The sequence below is a fragment of the Tachypleus tridentatus genome, chromosome 13, assembly GCF_004210375.1.
Source record: "Tachypleus tridentatus isolate NWPU-2018 chromosome 13, ASM421037v1, whole genome shotgun sequence".
In the NCBI taxonomy this organism is placed as follows: domain Eukaryota; kingdom Metazoa; phylum Arthropoda; class Merostomata; order Xiphosura; family Limulidae; genus Tachypleus; species Tachypleus tridentatus.
In genome coordinates this window covers 225639015-225665024 of record NC_134837.1, presented here as the reverse complement: position 1 = coordinate 225665024, position 26010 = coordinate 225639015, and the positions used below count along the sequence as shown (strand labels likewise).

Genomic DNA, 26010 nt, shown 5'->3' with positions numbered 1-26010 from the left:
TGTCTACAGCATAACTAAAATCATCCATAAATTTATGAGGCATCAAAACTATATTAGAATTTTGTTGCAAAATTAGTTTTATGTACACCAGTTCTTGTGTTGAACATTCACCATGCTATATAGACAGTAATTGTGTAAATATATTTGTCTGTGTTTGTATTTCTGCGTTAAGACCCCTGATTAGCAAAAAAATTTTCAAAGTAATACAAGGCCTAACAGTGTATTGGACATCCAGTGCTGCCAAACCAAACATAGCCTCTTGTGTATGGTATCAGTCTAAATGCAATTTTTTTCTTTTCTTTTCATGCTAGTTTATATACCTCTTTTATTTCTAGCAAGGAATACTGCTGAAATAGACTTCACACATTGAAACAGTAATTATAAAATTTTAATGACATATACTAATTCATGTTTATTATAATGTAAGTAAAGGAGTTATCATTGAATAGGTACTTAATAACGTAAATCTTGGTGATCTTGGTAAGAATTTGGATTCTGTTTTCTGACATGCTAAATTACTAAGTCAGCTTCTCAGTGATCTGATTTGGATCCACCTCCTACTCTTTTATTTCAGTTAATAATTTGGATTTGTGAGAATTTCTTTGCCCACTGTGAGCCTACTCCTCCCTTGTTGATGAATTGGGGAGGATTGTTTAGTTTCTTTTCATTTCTGAAAATATTCATTTTGTATATTTTGGTATTTACAAGTGAAGTATCTTTTGAGTTACATCTCATCAGATTCAACACATTTGTGTTTTACTGGCCATTTAATTTATCCACTGGGGGACTTTTTATTGGTTGGTATTCAAACAGCTCCCAATACCTTTATCTTTCATTTTCTATATGGTCAGTTTTCCATACTCTAATGCTGCTTTTCATAACATCTGCAGAAGTAAAAGGAGGAGGGGATTCTTGTCTCTATTTTCCAGAGTCCCTTACATTTTGTTATCACTTATTCACACTTTGGTGTGTTGCTAAGACAGATGTGCTTATACAATTCCATTTGCACACTAGCAACTGATTTGATTGTTCTTACTGCTGGTTGCATTAGGCTCTGTATAACTGAGGTGTTCCATAAGACTCTCTAGGTATTTACGAGATAGTATTGACATATTATGGCCTGCCACTCATGGACTGTTATGAGTAAAGCTAAAGGGGATTATGCTATCCCTGCTGATAATTGGATTCATTAATAAGGGTTTGTTTACTTTTAAAAATTTGGGGGACTTGGTTTACCTTGTGCACTGTTCCTCAGGGCTCCCCAGCATGCACTGTCTCCTACTACACTTGGGTTCGAGTCATTGGGGTGGTGGACAGAAGCTTTTTATTGTGTTTCTTCACTATTGGAAAAGAAAGCTAAGTTGGAAGCCCTTCTACTTGATCCCTGGATGTTTTTCTAGATGCCAATAGGAGTGGGACTAGCCTCTGTGGGATCTTACTTGGATTTCTGATTCAGATTTGACACTACACTATCCAGTTTTGGTGTGCATGGTCTTTCTCTTTCATCAATGTGTGTTTTGTGTAGTGTTCATGGAAGGTGATCCACTATTTCCTTATAACTTTGGATGTGAATTGTTCCTATCCTGGACTTGAGCAGAGGTTCTATGTTCTCTTCATAATTCTAGGGGCAACTGGAATGCTCCTTTCCCAGTTGATTGGTGAGTGAGAATGAATGTTTATAATTCCTGGTTGGATTAGTTCTGTTTTTCTAAGTTGAGGGTGGCATACACAATCCTATCATTCTGAGTCTGGGGTGTTGCATTTTGGAGGAGAAAGACTGTCCATTTTGCAGTTGCTTGTTTTCTTGTCATAATTCTGGTGGTGTGACAGGTTTTAATGTAAAATAAAAAACTCTATATATAGATATTGTAAGGTTTGGATTTGATGTATTTGTTTCATAAGAAAGTATTTGACAAGGTAATACATAAAAGACTCATTCAAAAAAAATCCCTGTAAGTGTTGTGGATAAGTTGGTTCATGAGGTAGGAAAGTAAATGGATGGAAGTAAACTGAGGGTTGTTAAAAAATGAAGTTCAGTTAAGCTGGATTAATGTCACAAGTGGCATACCTAAGGACTATATATATATATCAACCATTGTTCTTTTTATTTAAACCAATAATGTGTATTAACCCTTTTGCAATGGCTTGGTCAAACTGTGCATGTCACTCTCTTTTAGTGTTATTTTCTAAATTTAATTTAATTACTTATTGTTTACATGATACCAATCAGTGTAGCATAAAATTGTAACTAATAATTTATATTTTAACAGTATATAAGTTTTAAGCTCTTAATTTTATAATGCAATATTTTTAAAATCCCTAAGTTTTCTCCTATTATGAGATATGAGACATATTTTCTCTAGACATACCATCCCATCTTTATTCACCACCCCTCCAATAAGTATGATATTTAACATAAATTACTCACTGTAAAATTGTTATTGCTTAGAGAAACTGTAATTTTTATTGCTTTCAATTTTGCTTGGTTACAAAGCTATCAAATAGTAAATCAGCCTCTTCTTGTCACATCCTTTCTTCAGGATTTTTTTAATAGTTCTGTTTTTTACACTTAATTTTACTTAATATATAAGTGATAGAAAGCTGAGATTTTCATTTATCAAATGATGTTTTATGCATTTTTCTGAACAATGAATTATCAGTTTCTTTATTAGTACAAGGCAGTTCCCATGGGAAAGACAGGCTTTGTTCTTACTGAACAGATATAATGATTAGCTTGGATGAATTTGTAACAGCTTTTGTTACATAGTCAGAAAGCCAGAAAAATTGTGATAGGTTGGGAAAATTTTCTTTTTGCATGTAATTATTCTGTTTTTTTTAGTGCATTACTCTTGTGCGTATAAAAAGTAAGTTTAAGTGTCACCAACAGCAACAACAACAACAAAAAAAAAGAAAAAAAAGAGAGAGATGAGTATTATATTTCTTGCTTTTAATATTTAATCTCTTTTATTATTATGAAAGTACAGAAAATGTAAAAATATGTATCTGTTTTGGTTATTTAAGATTAGATTAGGTAAAATACATTATAATAATCATGTGATCAAAATGTTTAATGAGGCATGCCAGTAGCTCAGATTGGGCATAGCTTGTGGTTAATATTATTTGATAATGTAACATGAGATTCACATTATACAAGTAATTTACAACTTATAATGGCCTGAACAGTAGTACTTAGTTGATCAAAGGGCGATCACAGAGAAATAAAACAATCAAATTTAAGTATAAATAGATGTATGCTACTACGAGTTCAAGTTACTTAAGATAAATGAATATAGTTTCAATGTACAATATGAAATTATTCTGGAAAGAATAAAACAGTAATTTTGATTTATTTTATTTTTTTAGTGGTTATAAGATTGGTTAATTTGACCATTCCTGTATAGAGTTAAGTTAAAGATAATTGATAAAATATAAAAGTTTTACAGAGAACAAACATTTGAAACGTATTTTGGAATTTTTAGAGATTACATAAACGATATTTGAGGTTTTGGGGATAAAGAATTTTATTTTTAAATCATAACATGAAAATCAATTCTTACTTGGACTGGTAAAGGAATAAACTTGTTATATTCACAAAGATATATTTAGTAAAAATACTTCATTAAAAAAATTAATTTCTTGTGTACAAGACTTGTGATGTTTACTAATAGTCTATAAAAATTGTTGAAGATATATTTACTGTATTAAAAGTTATAAATACTTAACGTGCAGATGTGTATATGAACTTGTATTTTATACGAATTGTGTCACTAAAGAGTAAAGGAAAGGTAAATAAGTTACTTTAATTTGCTGATAATATTAAATTCTTGGGTATTGAAGGCCATTGTATGGATGCTGCTGCTTCATAAAAAAATTTAAATTATTTAGATAGTGATGCAAAAAATGGCAGATGGCAAATGCAATGTAATTCATGTAGGTTTCATAATTTAAATTACAAGTATAATTGCAATGGAAATAATTTTAACAGTGGTATGGAAGAAAAGGATCATGATGGTCTAGTTGGTAAATCTTTTAAGCAAATCTATACATTTGTGTTGTTGCTAGTAAATTATTGTTTAGGTTACATCTTCAGAAATATTAAATGCAATATTGAAGGGGTTGTAATTTTGATATAAATGGTCATTCATCAGGCTTTATTTGGAGTAATGGGTTCAATCTTGGGCTCTTTACATGAGGAAGGATATTGTTTTGTTAGAAAGATCTCAAGGAATATCTTGAGTAAAAAAAATTATCATAAGGACATTTTAAGATCCTGAAACTGTGTTTTCTTGAAAACAAAAAGAATTGGAGAGGATCTGATAAGATTTTAAAAGTGTATTCTTTCTTTGTATGTAATGGTGAGAGTGGTGGGAACAGAGGACACAATTATAAAGTTTGGCAGAATAAGAATTATCTTCATCTGAGACTGCTTTATATTTCTAACAGGATTGTTAAATTTGGTGAATTAATTAAATGTAAGGGAAGTTTTGATAAATGTGTGAAGAATAAGGGCATGTTTTGAGGTTGTTGTTTTTTAATTTAGTTTATTGGGTGGGAGAGACTAGATGGACCAATAGATCCCTTGTCCTTAAATTTTGTTATATGATTTACTTATATATGTATTTTGCATAAATTGGAAATAATATATTTGTTTTTGAGTAGCTCTTAAGTTTTAGCAAGCTTTTTGTCCAGATATTGTTATATTAAACCTCTAATGCTTTATTATACACTTACAATTTTTGCAGTAAAGTAGAATTGTAGACCTCTTGCTATTCTGGTCAAGTTCATCTGAAAGGTTGATTTATAATCTCAATTAGTACCATATATCATGGCGTAGAAGTAAATTTTTTATGACAGAATTTTATTCCAAGAAAGGGGAATTGTACAATTGATGCAAAAATTACAGGAAAATTCTCAGCCATCAGTGGATGACATGTCTTTGGTAGAATGAAATGCACAGCAGAAAAACCAGTCAAATCTTTCTGTACTTTTACAACATAAGCAATTAAGAAATAACACATACTATATAAAAACAAAATTTATGTTATATAGTGCTATAATTCAATCTTCAATAGTATATATATGAGTTAATTTTTTAATTTGAGAGTAAACATTGAAATTTATGAGTCACGTGGTATTTTGAATCATGCACTGATTAAAATTAAATGTTTTTCATGTCAAAATATTAAGACTAGTTCTGTATGAATTAGGAACTCAAACTACTAATATTGGTAAGCTAAAATATAAAATAAGAACCTTGTATCGTTTTATTTTGCAGAGATGTGGCTTATGTATTGAATCAAGCAGTGATCCTGCTAACTTCTTTCCATTTTTTGGAAATGGTTCCCTATATACACTCATTCATTTCAATATGTGACATGTACTGAATCAAACACAGTGACCCTGTTAACTTCTTTCCAATTTTGGAAATGATTCCTTATGTATACTCACTTCAGTATATGACATGTGGATAGCTAATCAACAGCTTAAAATACCTCTTAATGGTTTTCTCAGAGATTTTAATTTGTTACCATGTTTTTTTAAACTAAGATTTCAAGGAAGTAGGCTGTGTCTTTTTTAAGGCTGGATTAAGGATTTTATTGGCCCTAGGTTTAATAACTTAGAGGCCTTCTTGAAACAAAACTTCCATGTGCAATATTTTTATAGTCGTACCTTGAGGCCCACTAATTAATGTGAGGCCCTGAGCTTTAACCAAGTAAGCCCATGTCTTAATCTGGGGTTAGTCTTTAGTCTGCTTGAAGTTTCAAATTTTTTTAGCCAAAATACAGCTTAATTACTAGATTTATAAATTAGAGTTCTGATGTATTGATACAGTAATTTATGATTTTTGGTTATTTAGCTGCATATATAAAAAAACCTAAAAAAAGTTTTGTATCCTCTACTTGCAAAGTGTTAAAAGGCTTAGCAAACTATGTCCAGCAGCATCCAAGTCGGAGGTTATAGCGAGAACAGATAATTGTTAGCTGTACTTTTTTATTAATTGTTCTGTATTTTATGAAAGTAAGTTCATCTTATTTGTAAATAGAAATAATGTGTATACACATATAATGTATAATAATTGATGTGTGACTGTATATTACAAAATACTAGTCCACTAAAACACAGCCCCTCATGCTTGTACAGTAGTAAGTCTATGGATTTACAGTGCTAAAATCAAGGGTTTGGTTCCCCTCAGTGGGCTCAGCAGATAGCCTGATGTGACTTTGATATAAGAAAACACACAATATCGAATAATATAAAACTGACCTTTAGTCTATGCAAAGCTACCCCTTCTTGGCTGTGTTTCAGGGTATCTGACGAGTTCACTGATGGGAATCAAACCCCTGATTTTAGCATTGTAAATCCATAGACATACCGCAGTACTAGCAGGAGGCTATTTGATACAGTAACATGGGTGCATGTGCCCTGGATCAATGGAAGTTATGGAAGGTTAATGTAATAAAAATGTAATGTATGTAAATATATAACATTGAGACTTAAGCTACGTAGATTAAACATTAGTATTTTTATGCTATAATTTGTGGTCATTCTAGCACAAAACAAAAAACATAATTTATATTCCTAATTTTTTATGATGGTTATGAGGTTGGTCAAGTGAAACACCCCACATAGTTAGGATATAGGAAATAACAAAATGTTACGTCTTGCTGAATACAAATGTTTGAAATATATTCATGAGGTTTTAGAGATTACATGAACAGTATTTGAGATTTTGAGGACAAAGAATAGTTTTTAATTTTAGATTTGATATTGTTAGAGAGAAATCTTTAGTAAAAATAATTCATTGAAATATTGATTTTTTTATGCACAGAATACTTGTAATCTTTACTACAAATCTACTAAATTTTGTGAAGATACACTTACTGTACCAAAAGTTATAATATAAATACTTAAAGTGTGTAAATGTGTAAAAGAACCTGTACATTACACTGAACCCTTTATGAAAGGGTTAAATCCATAATGTCATTATTAGATACCAATTACATACCTTGCTTTGTGGAAAGTAATAGAGTTGTTTAACTAATTAAGTACTCATGTCTTTAAATTCCAAGTCAGAAGTAAAATAAAAAAGGAAATTCACCCTATTTCAAATGTTTTTTCTCCCATTTTAAACAGTAATCCTAAAACATTATTTCAGTTGTTTCAAAATGTAATGGTAACATTGTTTTATAATTGGGCATTCAATTTGGCTTTGGCTTTAGTTCACTGTCATTTGTTTTTTGAATTACTTTTCTCACCAGAGTATGTTTTTATATTTTAAGTCTTTAATCCTGTTGTTCTCATCTGTGAATTGAACCTTTGCTCTTATCCTTCAATTTGTTTTCTGTGGGCTGAGGATGTGAATAACACCCATTTCTTTGATCTGGTTTTAATTTTTTCATTTTTTTGATGTCATGTAAATTCAATCTTTTGTGTGTTACTTTTGGTTAAGTGGATGGATGTTAAACACTCATTTAATCTCATCAGATAATATAAATTTGTGATATTATTAGATAGTACTGGTTTCCTTTAAGTGTGACAGGGTATGTCTGCAAAATAATGGGAGATTTGTCAAGATATTATAAAAAGTAAAAAAATGTATTTTCCAATTAATTAAGTTCATAAGAAATAGAGATACTGAACACAAATGTGCAATTACAGTATCAAACTAATCTTTTATCAAACAAACACAGTGAAAATGTATTTTACTTTCCATCACGAAAAATATCCATTATCGAAGCGTTACTGTGTTATTTCTAAAATTGTTTCTAGTTCATTCAGTTGAGCTTGTGCCAAACTTTGTTGAGCTCCTTTTCTAAACTGTCTAAGCTTTGCATTTCTCACTTAACTTAAGGCCAAACTTACAGTAATTAGCATTAACCACATTACTGGTTACTCCAGTGAAACATGAAAGGTCATAACATTATGATGTAACCAGAATGTCAAAGGAAAAGACAACTGTGTAACTTGACATACTGCGAGTAATCTTACCTCTGCATTTTTTCATGGGGAGATAAAAAGTACTACTCTAGATGAATGGTACAGTACAGTAAATTGCTTCAGCAGTAGTAAGTTTTTGACTTCAGAAGTGTTCTGCAAAAACACAAACTATAGTTACATGAAGAAGCTCTAAAGTTCAACACTGAATATTGACTTAACCTTATTAATATGGGTAACTAGTGGTTGGTGGGCATGCAATCACATTTGTAGACTTGTGTTTTATGAACATATGTCAGTAAACTTGGTGTCAAATTGTAGATTGTAATTCAGATTTTATTATTATACATTAGTTAATTTCTTTATTTGAAAGAAAATGTATTAAAAAATAGCTAACTATACAATTCTGTGTGTTAACTGGTAAGCCATCTTCTGGGTTTGGTCCTACCTTTACTAAGATTTCATAATGTTTACCAAATCCATCATCATGGCTCTGCCTACTACTTCATTATTTCAGAAGGAAGACTTGTTTATCTATATCTGTCTTTTTTATACCTATAAATTTATATCCATTTGAACTCTCTAAATTTTCCATACATAATTCTGTTAAAAATAAAAGAAACTGAAAATTTCTGTATTCTACACAAAGAGGAAGAAAATGCATGGTATAATTGCATATCATAAAGAAGTCCCAGTTGTTATTTTTGTGTTCCTTAGTTGACTTTTTAAATATATTCTTTTTAACTGTATGCTTTCTGTTAGACTTAGCTTTTTCAGTTTTATGTCAGCTAGTCACAGTTTGCTGTATGTTTAAAATGACTGAAAACATTTAACTTTCATATTATCTCTTTTTGGGGTGATTTTGAGTACAGTGAGTTTGCTATAACTGTTTGTCTCTTTTATGCTGATTTTTCTTACAGTGTGAGAAGAAAAGGTAAGATTGTATTTGATATATCAAAATAACTTGCATATTTTAAATAAGTAGATATACTTTTGATATCATATGCTGTCTTTTTTTTTCCCATTCTAATCCCTGTAATGCACATTAACCTGTTTAGAATATTTTCATTGGAGTGAAGATATTTATGAAAACTGAAAATATTTGAGTTATCAGCTCAAGTAGCTATTATATGAACATTTCTGATATGGTGATTTCTTTATTTTTACATGTAATAATATGTTTGAACATTTCTCTTGTGTGTTGTGTGTTTCAGAGTAAAGTAACTGCATCAAGGCATGTTGAATACTTGTACTTAGAACAAGTTATTGAAAACTATGTATTTTAAAACATTAGACTTAATATATCTGGGCACTTTTTTAACAGCTCCAAATACTGTTTATGGTGCAGTCAGGGTTATGAATTGTATAACAGGAGAGAGAGAACTAATCAAAGGAATGAAGGGACAGGTTGTGGACCTCTGCTTTGCTCATTCCTCACCACAGGTTTTACTGGCATGTGTTGATGAGACAGGATGTATGTTTGTATATGAGATTCAAGGAGAAAATGAAAAGCTGCAGTATCCTTGATAAAGTTTGAAAATACTTCAGAAACTTTTAATTTTTAAAAAAATATAAGACGTGTTGTAGTTATTCTTTATTTTAACATATTTCATATCTTTAACATTGAAATTGGCCCAGCATGGCCAAGCGTGTTAAGGCGTGTGACTCGTAATCTGAGGGTTGCCGGTTTGCATCCCGTTCGCACCAAACATTCTCGCCCTTTCAGCCGTGGGGGCATTAAAATGTTACGGTCAATCCCACTATTCGTTGTTAACAGAGTAGCCCAAGAATTGGCGGTGGGTGGTGATGACTAGCTGCCTTCCCTCTAGTCTTACACTGCTAAATTAGGGATGGCTAGCACAGATAGCCCTCGAGTAGCTTTGTGCGAAATTCAAAAACAAACAAACAAACAACATTGAAATTGGAATTATATCATTGTAGAAGATGATTGTTTTAATGGCACTGAAATTATAAGTTATATAAGAATTATTGATAAGGTTTCCACCATAATGAAGTTTGATAAATGGATAAAATTGACATAATTCCACAGATGTATGTGTTAAAATAATTTATGGGCTTCAGTAAAATGTAAAAGTAAGTTTTTAATATTTTGCTTTTTGTATCTGATCTAAAGTGAAGCAAAAGTTTTGTAGATTTAAGTGATGGTTATATATGGAGCTTGAATAATTTGATCTATTAAGGTTAATTTATTACTTTTGACCATTGATTATGTTAGTGTTACATAAAACAATCAATTAAATGAAACTATGATTGTCTTAAAAATAATCAGCGGTTTAAAATTAACATTTTTCAGTATTTCAAGGTTTTCTGCTTAATGATTAGTGTCATGACTCATAAAACTAATATAGTAATATAAATTATTATTTTCCATTATTACTATTTTTGGTTACTCCAGCTATCCAAATCTCATGTGAAAATAACTGATTATTTGAATTTAATTGATTAATGAGCTTGTGATTAATTGAATATGAAATTTCACTAATTATCCATATCTTTGTAGTACACACAGACCAAGTGTTAGTTATAAAGTAAATTCATCATTACTTTTAATAGTTGAAAAACATTGTAGCATAGTGGGACAATTTATTTTTACTAAAGAAAGTTTAATATTTTCCCAGAGAAGTACTTTTGTATCTTAAAATTACATCAAAGGAAGCAGCATTTATTATTTTACCACTGTATCTTTCTATTAGTCAATTTCTTGACCAATGTAGATGCAAATTAAAGCTGCAGGTTGATCGTACTGAAGAACCAAAATCTGGTGATATCCATCGGGTGATTTGGTGTCCCTTCATTCCTGATGATCCTGGTGTTAGTGAAGATGTAGAAGAAATCATCCTTGAGGATAGTTCTAAACTCTTGGTTCTTACCCACAATGAAAAAGTATGGTTAAAATTATCAGTAATTTATAAGTTTTATGAAGACAGGATTTGTTTCATGACTGCATTATATTAAAATGCTATTGTCAATTTTTAAAATATGGTAATAAAAAAAGATAAAGGTTTACACAAGTTTATACATTTTTGTTAAGCAATGCATAACAGTTGTTTTTTTCTCACAATGAGTAAATATTTTTTAATTTAAAGCTGTCAAATGATGTACAGTTGTTATGCAGTTAATTGTTTGAATAATATTAAGAATATATAGAAGTGTGTAATTAAAAGTCATGTTGTAAATATTCTTTAAACAATATATAATTTTCAAAACTTTTAATAGATAATTAATTAGAGTGGGATAAAAGTAAAGAAAATGTGAGAGTAATTGCATATAGAAATTTAAGCAGTTATGATCAAATTAAAAATAATGCAGAAATAAATAGTGATTATCTGTCTGTTTCTCCCTTTTTTAATTTCTAGCAATTAATCATGAGAAACATTTGGTTTTCTTAAGATTACTCAAAGCTATAGTGGGCTAAAGATTCTAGAGAAGAACTGTTTCTCTTGTCTGCAGGGTTGAGTACATTAAAATAAAATGATTTTGAATATACAGTCAATCATGAAGTAGATTTTGATACTTTTTAACATTTCATAATTATTGTGTTGTCTTCAAGAAATAACGTAAAATATCCATTAAATCCACATATATATATTTAGACCAGGAAACTTAGAATATTCAAGACAAGGATATCTATTGTACTTTAATAGTAATGGAAAACAAAAGAATAAGGATTTGTTTTTCGGTGAAGGTACAGCCATGGTAAGCAAAGGCAGTTTTGTCTTGTACCAAACAAGAATCCATTAACACAAAAGATCAATTCTACTTACCTCAGGTAACAGCACACAACATGACCAAGAGAGATTATCAATTGAAAATGAGGCCAACATGGTACAAGTTCACTTAACTTCCATTCATACCTCTTGTTTAATTGTCACATAACTCAAACAGCTGGAGAAAGAAATGGAAATTCATACTATTCCATAAAATGACACAATGACAGACCTCCTGTAAGGGGTCCTATAGATGTTTTTTACAGTTGCACTGTTGAAATGTTTGCTGGTAAACTATCATCTTTGCAGAGTAGGTGGATTGTGAAGAGGTGCAGGTAGAGGTTGTTTGTTTTGGACATGACAATCTTATGATGAAGCATTTTGAAGTGAAAACTACACTGTAGCAGTATTTTCAAAATACATGGTTATCATACATAGCATGACTGAACATGGACTGTATTGATATAGTGAGGCTCAAATAATTTTTCATATAATGTACTCAATCCTTTGTATAAACTAAATGAGGAAAAGCATAAATGAATTATATTATATATTTTAAATTCCAAGATATTTTTAGCAAGTAAATGTTTTGAAGTTCCCTGCTGATTTTATCTGACTATATGTGGTCATCTGATACAACACAACAGCATAAACATCATATTGTGCTATTCTCTGTTGAAGTACCTTAAATACATATTTTTTCTTGTGACTGAACCATTTGTGAACACAAGTCCTTTCTGAAGTTTGCAAGATAATATGAAAGTGTTTCAAGCAATTGCTTATTTGAATTTGCTGAGCAGAGCTCTCCCAAGCTATCCTGTGTCTGTCAGTTTCAAAAAGACGCTTGATAGTTAGAAGTGAAGTTAGTGTGCAGAGAAAGTTTTGTTTGCAGAATATTCAATATGAACAGTATATATTCAAACTTCACAGAGTAGCTCAAATATGGTTAAAGATAGTTTTACTGTTAAAGAACTATTTGTTCACATTTATATGAATAGAAAATGCTTAATTGTTTTTTGTTTTTTTATGAAAAATGTTAATTTAAATATTCCCATAGTCTCACTGACGTGCTAAGTAGGTTTTCAAGCTATATTCATGGTTTGGTTTTTTTTTTAATGCATGTGTGTGGATTTGGATCACAGTAAATTTCTAAACTTTTCTGTATTTATTTTAATATTTTCTTAGGTACAAATTTGAGCATTAATAGTTTCATTCACTTTGAAAGAGGAAAAACAAATTTTTAGGTAACATTAGCAAATATGTATGAAGTTTCATTATAAAGACTTTCAGAAGGACTGGAAGTGTATTGTATATCTTTATTAGATGATATCATAATGATCAAAAAATTGTTTCCAATCTTTTGTGTAGAATTTTAAATCATTCAAAGTACATTTTTTTGTTTTCATATGTATATCTGGAACTAAGTTTTTGTTTTCTTATTTCTGATTTTTTCAAGGCTGAAATGTGGCATGTGGACATGGTTTCAAGGGAATATGGTCACGGTCCTATAATGGTAAATCAAGTAGAGATTGGCTACCAGGCATTTCAAGAACATCAAAAGGTTGGTGTTTCACCTCAGCTCTTTTATATAGGATTGGTCAATGTGACTCACCTTTTAACCATAAACATTTCTATATTTCTATCCTATAACTAATATAAGGTGTATATCTTCATAAAATTTGGCAAACTTTTTGTAAACAATACAAGTCTTTTGCACACAGAAAATCACATTTCATTTTTAATTAAGTATTTTTGTTAAGGATTTGTCTCTGAATATATATATATATATATATATATATATATATATATATATATATATATATCTGAAAGTTTTCAAATTTCACTTCCATAAACTCTAAAGTATCCTGAATAATACCAAACAATTTTTCTTTTCATTAAAAATTTTATATTTGTCTGTTATATTCTGTTTTAATTCTTTGTGATTGTGATTGATGTGACTTAGTAACTGCTGTTAAAAATTTAAAAATATATTTAAATTACTTTTGTATTTTAGAATGACTGCACATTGTAACAGAAAACTATAGTTGTTTATCCTAAATAGCATAAGGCTTTTAACAGTATACATATGCTTTTACTTTATTTTACTACCCTTCAAACAATGTGTAACTAAAAACTCTGTCATACAAGTGGTAAAATGCTTAGTGAACTTTCAGCTCAGGTTATTATATTGGTTGACATAAATGCATGAGCTGCTCATTTGCATGTATGATAATTTTTTAAAATAATTATTATATTTCATTACCTTATATAATTTAACCCTATATAACTTTGTAAGATTCTAATTTTTACCTTTTAATTATTTTTATAACAATAAATAAAAATAAAAAAACAAAAAATGTAGTAATTACGTTTGACCTTTTGTTTTGCTGTTGGTTGATAATGAAATTAAAGCCTTTTTTTTATAATGATGGCATTAGTACACTAAATAGTTTCTGCTCTTTCAACAGTGCACCTAGAAACATAATACACCTATGCACCTTATACATGCACATAGCAATGTTTTTGAGGAATTACATATTTATGCATTGAAATAATATGTTGGTGTGAACCTGCTTTGTATTCACTATGAGGAAAACCTATGCACTTGATAGGTTAAGTGAAGAAAGTGTCATTGGTCAGTATTCAGTTGTTCACATTATAATGGTAGATGTAATAAATAAACTTAGTATTCCAAAAAGTGTTGAATTTGAAAGTCTAAGTCCAAGAAATGTTCAGTTCAGCCTACACCTTTATCAAGGTGTATTTTTGGGCTATAATAGATTTGAAAATTCCACTTTTTATCAGAAACCCTGAGCACAAGTTAACCAAAGAGAGATAAGCTGGACCTATATTACAGTAAAAAGTATCAAACATACTGTTCCTGTGAATATACTTTGTATTTACCATAAGGAAAACCTCTACACTGGATAAGTTAAGTTCATGACAAAAGTATGTTTGATACTTTTCACTGTGATATAGTTCCAGCATATCTCTCATTGGTTAATTTGCATTCAGGGTTATTGATGAGAAGTGAATTTTTTCCAAAATTAATATAACCCAATAACTTGATCAAAGTGTAGATTGAACTGGACCTCCTTTAAACGTAGACTTCGAGATTAAATAATTTTTGGAATCCTAAGTTTATTTATTATACTTATACATTTGATATCCCAAAGCTGAAATGTAAACTTGTAGTTTTCAAACTTTTTGCTTCACTAAAATATTTGCAGTAAAGTGTAAACTACAGGCTACACCCCTCCTAGTACATTTTGTTTTTCAAAAAATGTTGGTAGTTCTCTCTGACATTAGCTGTTTGACTAACCAGTAGAAACAGAATGTTCCAACTCATTGAATGGTATGGGGCTAGAACTGTTCAGATGATTCACTTTGAAGAATTGTTTTTATTCTCATTGTCTGTCATTGTTGGAGCTCAGCATAAACAACCCTCAGAATTATTTTAATATATTTATTGCCTAATTAGAGATGCAGCTAAATTACAAAATTGTTATGACATTTTGTTTCTTGTGCGTGGCAATATTTTGTAATGTAAATTAAGTATTTTAATTGAAAAAAATGTTGTAATGCAAGACTCATTAGAAGGTTTAGCAAGCATTGACATATTTTTTTTACAACTAGATACCAGACATAAAGACTATATTTCTTGTTCTTTTATGTATATTTTTTATTCATTATTATAAAAGTTACTAAAATGTAAAAATAAATCTCAGTAGGTAAACCTAAATGAAAAAATTAAAATACGCACAATAGCACGTAATATTTCAGTTCTTACTGTTTACTTTGATATGAAACTAGTTCCTCTGTTTGCACGAAGTTGTTCGTGCACAATAAATAGCTCTTATCATATTTTGAGATGACCTGAAGTGCAACTGTAAAGAAATAAATTTAAACTATTAGTTTTGACATGAATAAATAATGTGTAACTGTCTATTACAGTTGTGCAGTTATTTAATCCTATAGCTACAGGTATCCTTTACTGTGCATAACATAAGGTTTTAGTGTCTTACATTCAAATTTTTATTAAACGGCATTTTGCTTATATTATATCATTTAGAATAGCATAAAATCTTAGCCAATAATCCTTATTATTATGTGACACATGCATGACTCATTTTCTTTAGCATGTCATCATCCTTATTTTATCCACCATCCATAAAAAAAAAAGTACAAAATTAAATACATATTACTCTATAAAATTGTCAGTGCTCAGACAAACCATATTGTTTTTTTAATTTTCAATTTTGTTTACTTACAGAACTATCAAATAAAAATTAGACCCTTCATGTCACACCTACCTGCCACATTCTCTCTTTCATAATTTGTTAATGGTTCTCTATTACGCTTAATTATATATTACCTGTAACTGATAAAAAGTTGAGGTTTTCATATATCAAATGACATATTGTATAATGATATGTTCTGAATGATTAAATATCAGTTTCACTCAAAGTACTAACATTGTTCGCATGAGAAAGTTAATGACTAGCTTGGATGAATTTGTAATGAATTTTTCTGCATAATTGAAAACCAGATAAATTTTGAGATGTAAGAGAATTTGTCTATGTTGCTTGATGCATTATTTAATTAAAGATATTATAAAATGTATTATGATCATTAGTGTGATAAAATTAGGGTTAAATCTTTTTTACAATTGCCAGCAAGAAAAAAGATTTTTTGTTTAACATGTTTATTTATTTATAGTAATTAAAATCACCTTGCTTAATTAATAATAATTTATAATAACTGACAGCTCATTGTAGTTTGTAGGTAATGTAATTCATTAGCATAACATGAGCTGCATGTTTTCCATTTAGTTTACAATTTTTAATGGTGAGGATAGTTGTTAAACACAGTTTACAGGGCATTAAAAATAACATTTAATTACAAATCAATCAATGTCTGTTATTAAAAGTCCAATATTTTGTGTATAACAGTCTTGTGAGATTTACTAAAAGTTTGCAAAATTTTGTGAATATACATGTAGTATTTTTAAATTATATATGTATATACTTTCATGGTTATATAGTAGTTACAAAGTTGGTAGACCCAATGGATAAACAAAATGGCTGGAGGCTTGGAGTTACTTTGGTTCAGAAAACTTGGTTGGATTTTTATATTTTTGTATTAGTTGACAATGTTTGGTAAATTTTACAATCTAAAAATTGTAAGAAATTTTAAGTCAAATTATACTATTTAATGCCAAAATTAAAAACAGTTTATTTAATTGTAAGAAATTTTAAGTCAAATTATACTATTTAATGCCAAAATTAAAAAATGTAACAAATGAAAATGCAATTAATGGGGTTTTGTGGGTTTTTTTTCATATAAATTTCAAAATAATAGCTCTACTAATACAAAAATTAAGGATTGATTTGCATAAATACAATGTTAGATGTACTTGAACAGTCTCAAGTATATTAATGAATATACAGGGTGTTCTGAAAGTCACTGTGCATTTTTGTAATCATGTTATTCAGTCTATTTCAAGCCAGCAACTGATAGCGGTGTTTAGAAACAAAATAAGAAGGATCCAGGCCTGTATTGATGCCAACGGGGATCACTTTCAACATTGTTTACAATTGTCATTCATATTTACCTCCTGTATTCCATATTGAAACATGTCTGTTATTAAATATATAAGTGCACAGTGATTTTCCGAACACCCTGTATTTTGGTTTGAGCAGATTTGAAAATACTAATGAACTATTATTTTAGCATGTTCTCATTTGGCATGTAACATAAAATGTTGAAGACTAATTTCAGAAAAATATTTAATACATTTTTTGAACCATTTCAAACAGATGGAAGTAAGAAGGTAGAAGTAATAGTAATTCATTAATGAAAAAAAAAGTATATTTAATAAGTTTTAACTGATTTAGTTTTGAACATATTTTAATGTATTTATATGGGGAGTGTATTTTATATTTGTACATTTTTTGAAATCTTTTATTTAGTTAGAGTTATGTTCAGTTAAAATGTTGTATTTGAAAGTTTTTATTACATTAAAAAGTTACATCCTGAAGAGTAACCCTTGAAGAGTTCAAGGTTGTAGTGTTTTGTTATTTGTATCTGCAGGTATAAATTTGTATGTGTTTTAGTTTTATGTATACACACGTTTATTACCAGGAACGTTTTAAGATTTAAGTTGTATTAAATTAAATTATTAAAAATTTAAATATTTAATATTAAATATTGAAATATTAAAAATATTAAATATTATAACATTATAAACATTTATTTCATATACCAGATACCTTTTAGTTAAGTTTTAACATATTTTTGTGTATGTATTGTAGCCCATTATAGATGCAGCATTTTCACCAGAAGGTACAGCTTTAGCTACAGCCAGTTTAGATGGTGAAGTAAAATTTTTCCAAGTTTATATGCAAAACAAATCTACTTCTCCAAGGTAGAATTATTTTTTATATATGTGTATATAAATGTTGTTCTGTAATTTGTATTGTGATCATTAAGTGCTTGCTGGCATTACATTATTAGATATTATAAATGATGTGTCTTTCAGTAAATTTGATGGTGAATAAGCATAGACGTTAAATTCTTTGTATAACTTACTTACATAGTCACACTCAAGGAAGACTGACTTCAGAAGTCATTATTTATCTTATCATTGTGAGACTATAACTTTTACACTTATTGAGTTTTGTGTATTAAAATATCTCCAAAACTCATTGCATTTCTAATGAATCATATGCTGTTTAACTTAAAATATTTAATGTTTTTTTTTTTTTATCAGAGGTGAGATGTTTCAAACTTTCTTGCCCCCTCGGTATGGATTCTTGTACGTAGTCAGGGGACATCCCAGGGAAGGTTCTGTTCTTTCAGTTTACCTCCTCTGGGACCTAAACATCCACCCACGTGTTTGCCGTGCTTGGTGACCCGTGAAGGGGAGGAGAGGATCCTGGTGGTTGAGGGGTCCAACCCTAACACACCACTTTGGCCTTGAATTCCTGTAGATGGGCGGCCTTTGGGTGGCCCCTCTTGGGTCAATTGGCTGGTCCACTTGAACTAGAGTCAACCAAGTACCAGTGTTGGAAGTTCTCAACAGGTGTTGTGGACATTGTGCCTGATGCTGGTGTTTGGGTATAGTGCTCACGAAACGCTGGCATTGCTGCAATGTCCTTGTTTGACATTGTATTGTAGGGCTCCATGGTGGGTGGGGTCGGTGGGCACTAAAATTTCCTTTTTTCTTATGAATCCTTAGTGCATCCCCTCATAGGGCTCCATGGTGGGTGGGGTCAGTGGGTGTCGAAATTTTCCTTTTTCCTATGATCCTCCTTCAAAAAATTTAAATAAAATAGTGAAAAAACAGTCAATAGGTAAACGACCACGTCTTGAAGACTTTGAGGAGCAGTCTTCAACATCTGTAACACACGTACCTCATTTTCTTATATTACATTCTCTTTCAGAAAAACCTTTAGGGCAAATGTCCTCCTTTTATATTCAGAAGGGACTAGAAGGTCTTGCTGGCTCTCCAAAGTCCTTGAAGAAGCTTCGATCTGGAGACATATTGGTTGAAACATCCACAACCCAACACAGTGAACTCCTCTTGAATTCAAAGGCAATTGGGGATATACCTATTGAGGTTACCCCTCATGCTACTTTGAATTCATCATGAGGAGTTATTGTTGAGAGGGAATTGAAGAACGTCAGAGTCAGAGATTCTTGCTGGTCTCTTCGCTCAAGGAGTTTCTGCAGTGAGGAGCATCTCCACACGCAAAGATGGAGTTACACTGCTGAAAAACAACCTCGTTTTGACATTTACATCACCACGTGCACCTGCCACTGTTAAGACAGGTTATCTAATTTGCAGGGTACAGCCGTACATTCCAAATCCTCTCCGATATTTCCAATGTCAGAGGTTCAGCCACTCTAAGACGTCATTTCGTGGTTCCCTGACATGTGCTCATAGTGGTGGCAAGGATCACGATGCCTATGAGTGTGACACATTGTGTCAACTGCAATGGTTCTCACCCTTCCTACTTTCGTTCTTGCCCAAAATGGTTGGAGGAAAAAGAGGTACAGCATTTGAAAACAATACATAACATCAGTTATCCTGAGGCTCGGAAATTGCTATCCGCCAGCCCATCTCGGACATATGCTGCTGCACTTCTTTCCACAACTACAGTGGGAGTGCAGACAGATATCTCTGTGCCTCCAAGAGAATCATTTTCAAAACAAATGAAAAGTCTTTTGCCCTCCATAGTTAAAAAGGTCAATGAATCGACTTCCACACCCATCTCTGTTCCTCCCATACATTCTAACAAACCTAAAGATCCACATCCTTTGGTTTCAAATACAGGCATTTCTTCTGATACATCTCCCACCCCAAGATGCAAAACAATCGTTCGCATCCTCAGTCACTGGAATCCCCTTCCAATAACAAAGACCTGCCCAAACGACCCAAGGCAGGATCCATCGAGGTCTATAGACCTCTTCTGACTAAGGACAATAAGGAAAAAAGACGAGGTTGTAAACAGAAGGGTTCTCCAGCCACTTTGTCTACCCGTTGTTAAAAATGGCCACCTTGATACAATGGAACTGTCGAGGTTTACGTTCTAAACTGGATGATATCGAAACACTGATTGCTTCCTACTATCCTGTATTTCTTTCCTTACAAGAAACATTTCTAAAACCTGCTGATACAGTCACCATTCAGCTGTTTTCTCTGTACAGAAATGACAGACTGTGTGATGGATGAGTACATGGAGGGGTGGCACTATTGGTTGATCAGCATGTGCCCACCCTGTCTTTGTCACTTCATGCACCCTGGGAGGCTGTTGCCATCTGTGCTTCCTTGGGTCATACCATCACTGTTTGTTCTCTCTAACTGTCCCCTGGAGAGACATATGATCAATCAGACCTTGATGCTCTCCTTGAACAGTTGCCGTCTCCCTTTCTAATCCTGGGGTATTTTAATGGACATCATTCCCTCTGGGGAAGTGCTGTTATTGATAGGAGGGGTTGCTCTGTATGAGCGTATGCTCTCTGATGACAATCTTTCTCTTTTCAATATTGGTTCTTTCACTTATTTTCATGCACGTAGTCAGTCCTTTACTGCTATTCATCTCTTGGTTTGCTCCCCTTCATTATTCTCCCATTTTTCATGGAGGGTTGACAATAATCAACTAGGCAGTGGTCATTTTCCTATACTTTTGAGAGAGACTGGCCGTGGTCAATGCCATCCTACCCGCGTGCCTCGGTGGAATCTGGTCCACTTTCACTGCTCTCGCAGAACTTGATTCTGCCATCATGAATCAGCCATCAATAGACAACTGTGTGGCAGCGGTAACTGATTGTATTATACAAGCAGCTGCTTAGTGTATTCCTAAAATCTCGACGTTTTCCATGATATCCTTATCCATAATGGAATCCTGCTTGCCACTTGGCATGGAAGGCTCAAAAACAGGCCTGGGATACTTTCTGTAGATATCCAAACCTTATTGCATTCCAACGGGCCCGTGCACATGCTAGGTGGCTAAGATGTCAAAGCCAGAAGGAATCTTGGATTAAATTCACAACTAGCATATCTTCTACCACCAGTTCCAAGGTCAGGAATTCAAAAGGTCAGTGGGCACTACAATTCTGCCCCCTCTCGATCTTACTCTCTCTGGCCAAGAGGTAGCTGATGTCTGGAGCATCGCTGATACTCTAGGTGAAAGCTTTTGCCGGGTATCTAGCATTTCTGCTTGTTCCTCTATCTTGTTGGCTATCAAGACTCGGGCAGTGTGTTCACCTCTTTCCTTTCGAACTGACTGTCTCTTTGATTATGGTGGAACTGAAAATGGCTCTTCATCGGTCTGGCAATACCTCTATTGGACCTGATGATGTACACTATGACATGCTATGCTATCTCTCTCCTGCTTCTCTTGATGTTCTTCTAATTGTCTTTAACCAGATATGGTAGGAGAATGTTTTTCCTGATGCCTGGCACCAGGCTATTATCTTACCTTTCTCTGAGCCTGGGAAAGATCCCAAGATTTTTCAAACTATCGTCCAATTGCTTTGATGAGCTGTCTCTGTAAGACCTTAGAGAGGATGGTTAATGCTTGTCTTGATTGGTTCCTCGAATCAAACAACCTCTTCTTGCCCACCCAGTGTGGGTTCCAATGACAGCACTCCACCACAGACCACTTAATTCGACTTGAAACATCAATCAGAGAAGCCTTTCTCAAATGCTAACATCTTATATCAATATTCTTTGACATTGAGAAGGCTTATGACACAACATGGAGGTATGGCATTTTGCAAGACCTCCATGTATATGGGTTATGTGGCCATTTATCCATGTTTATTAAAAAAATTTTAATGGACAGGAGATTACAAGTTTGTGTGGGTTCAACACTTTCCTGTTCTTTTCTACAGGAACTTGGGGTCCCTTAGGGCTGTGTTTTGAGTGTCACACTTTTCAGTATAAAGATAAATGCCATCACTGAACAACTCCCTTTCACTGTTGCGAATGGGCTTTGTGTCGACGACTTTCACATGTTGTGTCAGTCGTGGAACATGAGATATATTGAGCGACAACTACAAACTGCCCTCATTCATGTGCTGAAGTGGACTACAGCAAATGGCTTTAATTTTTCTCTCTCTAAAACCGTTTGCATGCACTTTTGCTGCCAACTGGGTATTCACCCTGATCCTGAACTCTGTATCGGTGAAGTTTCACTGCCAGTGGTCCCTGAGACCAAGTTCTTGGGGCTTATCTTTTACCGTAAGCTGACCATTATACCACACTTAAGGCAGCTACGTGTCAAATGCAAAAGAGCACTGAACATCCTCCGTGTCCTCTCTACAGCCAGTTGGGGAGTGGATCGATGCTCTTTGTTAAAGATATATCGTGCTCTCATTCAATCAAAACTCAACTATGGATCACTGGTCTATGGCTCTGCCAGACCCTCGGCCTTAAAGATGCTGGACCCCATTCATCATCAAGGACTTCAACTCTGCACTGGGACTTTCTGCACCTCCTCAGTTCAAAGCTTATTCATAGAATCTCATGAACCTTCTCTGCACCTTTGCCATTTGCAACTGCTTTACTATATACTTTGAAACTTCATTCCTTATCAAAGCATCCCACCTGGAGATGTGTTTTCCTTCCCCAGTGGGTCCAACTTTTTCAAAACAGACGATCTGCCATTGCTTATTTTGGCCTTCACATCCAGGCACAATTGGATGAATTGGGTCTGTTCTTGGATAACATTGTAGAATCCACTGGTCAGCCCATCCCACCATGGCTTATTACAGCCCCCAAATGTGGCCTTTCTTTCAGTCATCTGAAAAAGGCAGATACTCCCGATTGCAAGTACCATCATTTATTTTACTGAACATCTTTCGAACAATCATTCCGTTCCAATTTATACGGATGGTTCCAAATCAGGTAATTCTGTGGGCTCTGCCATTGTTTGTTGCAGTTCGGTGGTTGTGTGCAGAATCCCCTCTACAGCTTCTATGTTCACTGCTGAACTGTACACCATATCTCTTGCCCTGGATCATATTGAAGCTGAGCAGTACTTCAACTGCACTATTTATACTGACTCGCTTAGTTCTCTACTGGCCCTGGAATTGCTTCATGTTGGCTCACACCCTGTTCTCGCTGATATTCAAAACCAACTGGCCCATTTGTCATTAGCATCTACTTCTATCCACTTTTCTGGATATCAGGTCACATTGGTATTCGCTGGAACGAGCTTGCAGACATGGCAGCTAAATCTATCTGATGTGGCACTATCACCACTGTGCCTATTCCGTACATGGGCTATGGTTCTGTGTTCAAGGCTTGGCTCTGTGCCAGCTGGTAGTCCACTTGGAGTGAGCAATGTAACAACAAGCTTTTTCAAATAAAACCCTATATTGGACTTTGGCTGACTAGCTTTCGTAAGGTTTGAGAGGAGGAAGTTGTTCTAACTAGACTATGCATTGGTCACAGTTTTTTAACTCATCATTTTCTTTTATCTGGAACAGTGTAGTTTGTGTAACACTCAAATCACTCTAAGCCTAATTTTACTTTCTTGCCATCGTTATGACTCTCCACGATGGCACTATTTTAAACATGTTTTGTCCCAGGGTTTGTCTGTAACATTGGACAATGTTATTGGTGATGGTGACACTGTTTACCTTGACAAAGTTTTTAGTTTTTTAATGGCCATTAATCATTTTAATCTCATTTAAGTGTTAGATATATATTCATTACACATTTTTAATTGTGGTTCTCTTTTCAGAGTCTCAATCTCTCTAGTTCAATTTGAAATTGGAAAATGGCCAGAACATTAAATAATTCAACACCAGGATTGGAAAGGCCAGCTTTAGGTGACTAACGCTGCTGTTTGAACTATCCGTTTGAACTACCCGTTAGTCGTCCTGGCGAGTAGTTGCTATTACAGTTTTTGTTGCATGTCTTTTAACACTTTTATTGCTTTACCTTTTGGTACTGGCCATAATGACACATAACCAAGAACCAGGACTGGTAAGACCAACTGGTGGGTTATGATCATTACCATTCTGCTACGGAAGTCCCTTACAACTTTGTAGACTGGATGTCAACATCGGTTTTATGCCATTTTCTGTTTTTAATTGCTGTTTTGTTTTTACCCTCATTTCCTTTTACAAATTTTACTACATTTACTTTACTTTTACTTTTTTACTGGACATTTTGCTATATGTCTTTTAAAACTTTTATTGTTTTACCTTTTGATAATGGCTGTTATGACACATAACCCAGAACCAAGACTGGAAAGGCCAACTTCAGGTGACTGATGGTGGTTCTTGTACTTACCTGTTAGTGTTTTTGGTGGGTTCTGATTATTATGATCATTACCATTTTGCTAGAGAAAGTCTTTTACAACTTCTCTTACTCTGCTTTCTCTCTTAATATTGTGGACTTGGTGTCAATATTGGTTTTCTGTTTTTTAATGATGTTTTATTTTACCTTCATTTCTTTTTCTGTATTTTACTACATTTAATTTATTTCTACCTTCTTACCGGACGTTTGGCGCAGATGGCCTTGCTGCTTTGTGCCATAAAACACTAAATCAATCAATCAGTCAATCAACCTTTCTTGCAGGGCTGTAACTCATAAGCTTGAAACATCGTTTTTATAAAACCACAAATTTCAAAAATACTTTGTCTTCAATTTTTTTCATTCTGATAACTGTAGTCTTGTGAAATTTATATTAGGGTGAGTTTCATTTTTTCTAATTTTTTGACATACCAATTATATTCTAAAAAATTACCAGTTGATCAACCAATTTCAATTTACATCATTACAATTTTTATTATTTTCAGACTGTTTTCTCAGATAGACAATTTTTTATCATAGTATTATGTATTATCCTCATCTTTACAGTTTTCTATCAAACTGTGACAAATAATTTATGTAATGTAACACGTCAGCTTAAACCCAATAGTGATATTCTTAATACTTCTTAGATGTTTGCATCAGTGGATTCCTCATGATGGAAAACCATTGTCATGTCTGTTTTTTTTAGACAATCATAAGGATCCCAAACCAGAGTAAGTTTTAAAATATGTTTTTCCATTAGTTTATTAAAAATGTAAAGTGAGTCAGAGATAAGAGGATATACAAATTTTGACAGAAGTGGTAATTTGTTTAGATGGCTTCCATGTCTTTAACATCTTACTGTTAGTGAATTTCATATGAACATCTTGACATTGATCTTTTTAACATCTTTAGAATATGTCTTCCAGGTAATCATCTTTAATTAAAATTTTGTGATAAACCATTGTTTAATATTTTGCTGTTCAGCTTTGAATTTCATACATTTTTCTTTTACAGCTTTCAACTTCTAATTTTTTGTTCCTGGTTTTAATGTTTTGTTTATAATTTCTCCCATATGTTTTGCAGTAATTATTACTATCTTTTGAATTTCCAATTTTCTTATTGTGTGCCAAATTGAAGTTTTACTGTTAACTTTTATATTCTGGTTTTTACTTCAAAGTTTACAACTATTTCTTCTAGTTATTGCTACTACTTAAAATGAAAAAAAATCCATCATTTTTTGTCAAAGATAGATAATTAGGATACTACATATTTGAACATCTAATATTTTATACCATGTAAATGATAATGGTATAAATATGTCTTATTGTGTGAAACTTTCAAGTACTTTTTGTCAACTTGTGGATCTAAATCATATAAATAACAAGAGATTGATATGATCTTATATGTTTAATTCTTTCCTTATGGACTCTGTGCATTGCATCTAATTCCTAACAATCAAAGTAACCATGAGATTAGGCATACTGTAACTTTTGATAGTGTATGCATATCTTCAAGAAAATTTGTAGACTA

At 32.5% G+C, this 26010-nt stretch overlaps 1 protein-coding gene across 1 annotated transcript in view; it reads left to right on the top strand.

The window, feature by feature from the left end:
• Nucleotides 1–26010, top strand: part of Ge-1 (Enhancer of mRNA-decapping protein 4 homolog Ge-1) — a 157723-nt gene that overhangs the window by 34419 nt on the left and 97294 nt on the right. The window contains exons 5-9 of the mRNA XM_076474774.1: nt 9260–9452; nt 10671–10839; nt 13120–13224; nt 17978–18090; nt 25128–25211. Of these exons, the coding sequence (XP_076330889.1) occupies nt 9260–9452; nt 10671–10839; nt 13120–13224; nt 17978–18090; nt 25128–25211 (664 nt within the window). The remainder of the gene's footprint in view (nt 1–9259; nt 9453–10670; nt 10840–13119; nt 13225–17977; nt 18091–25127; nt 25212–26010) is intronic.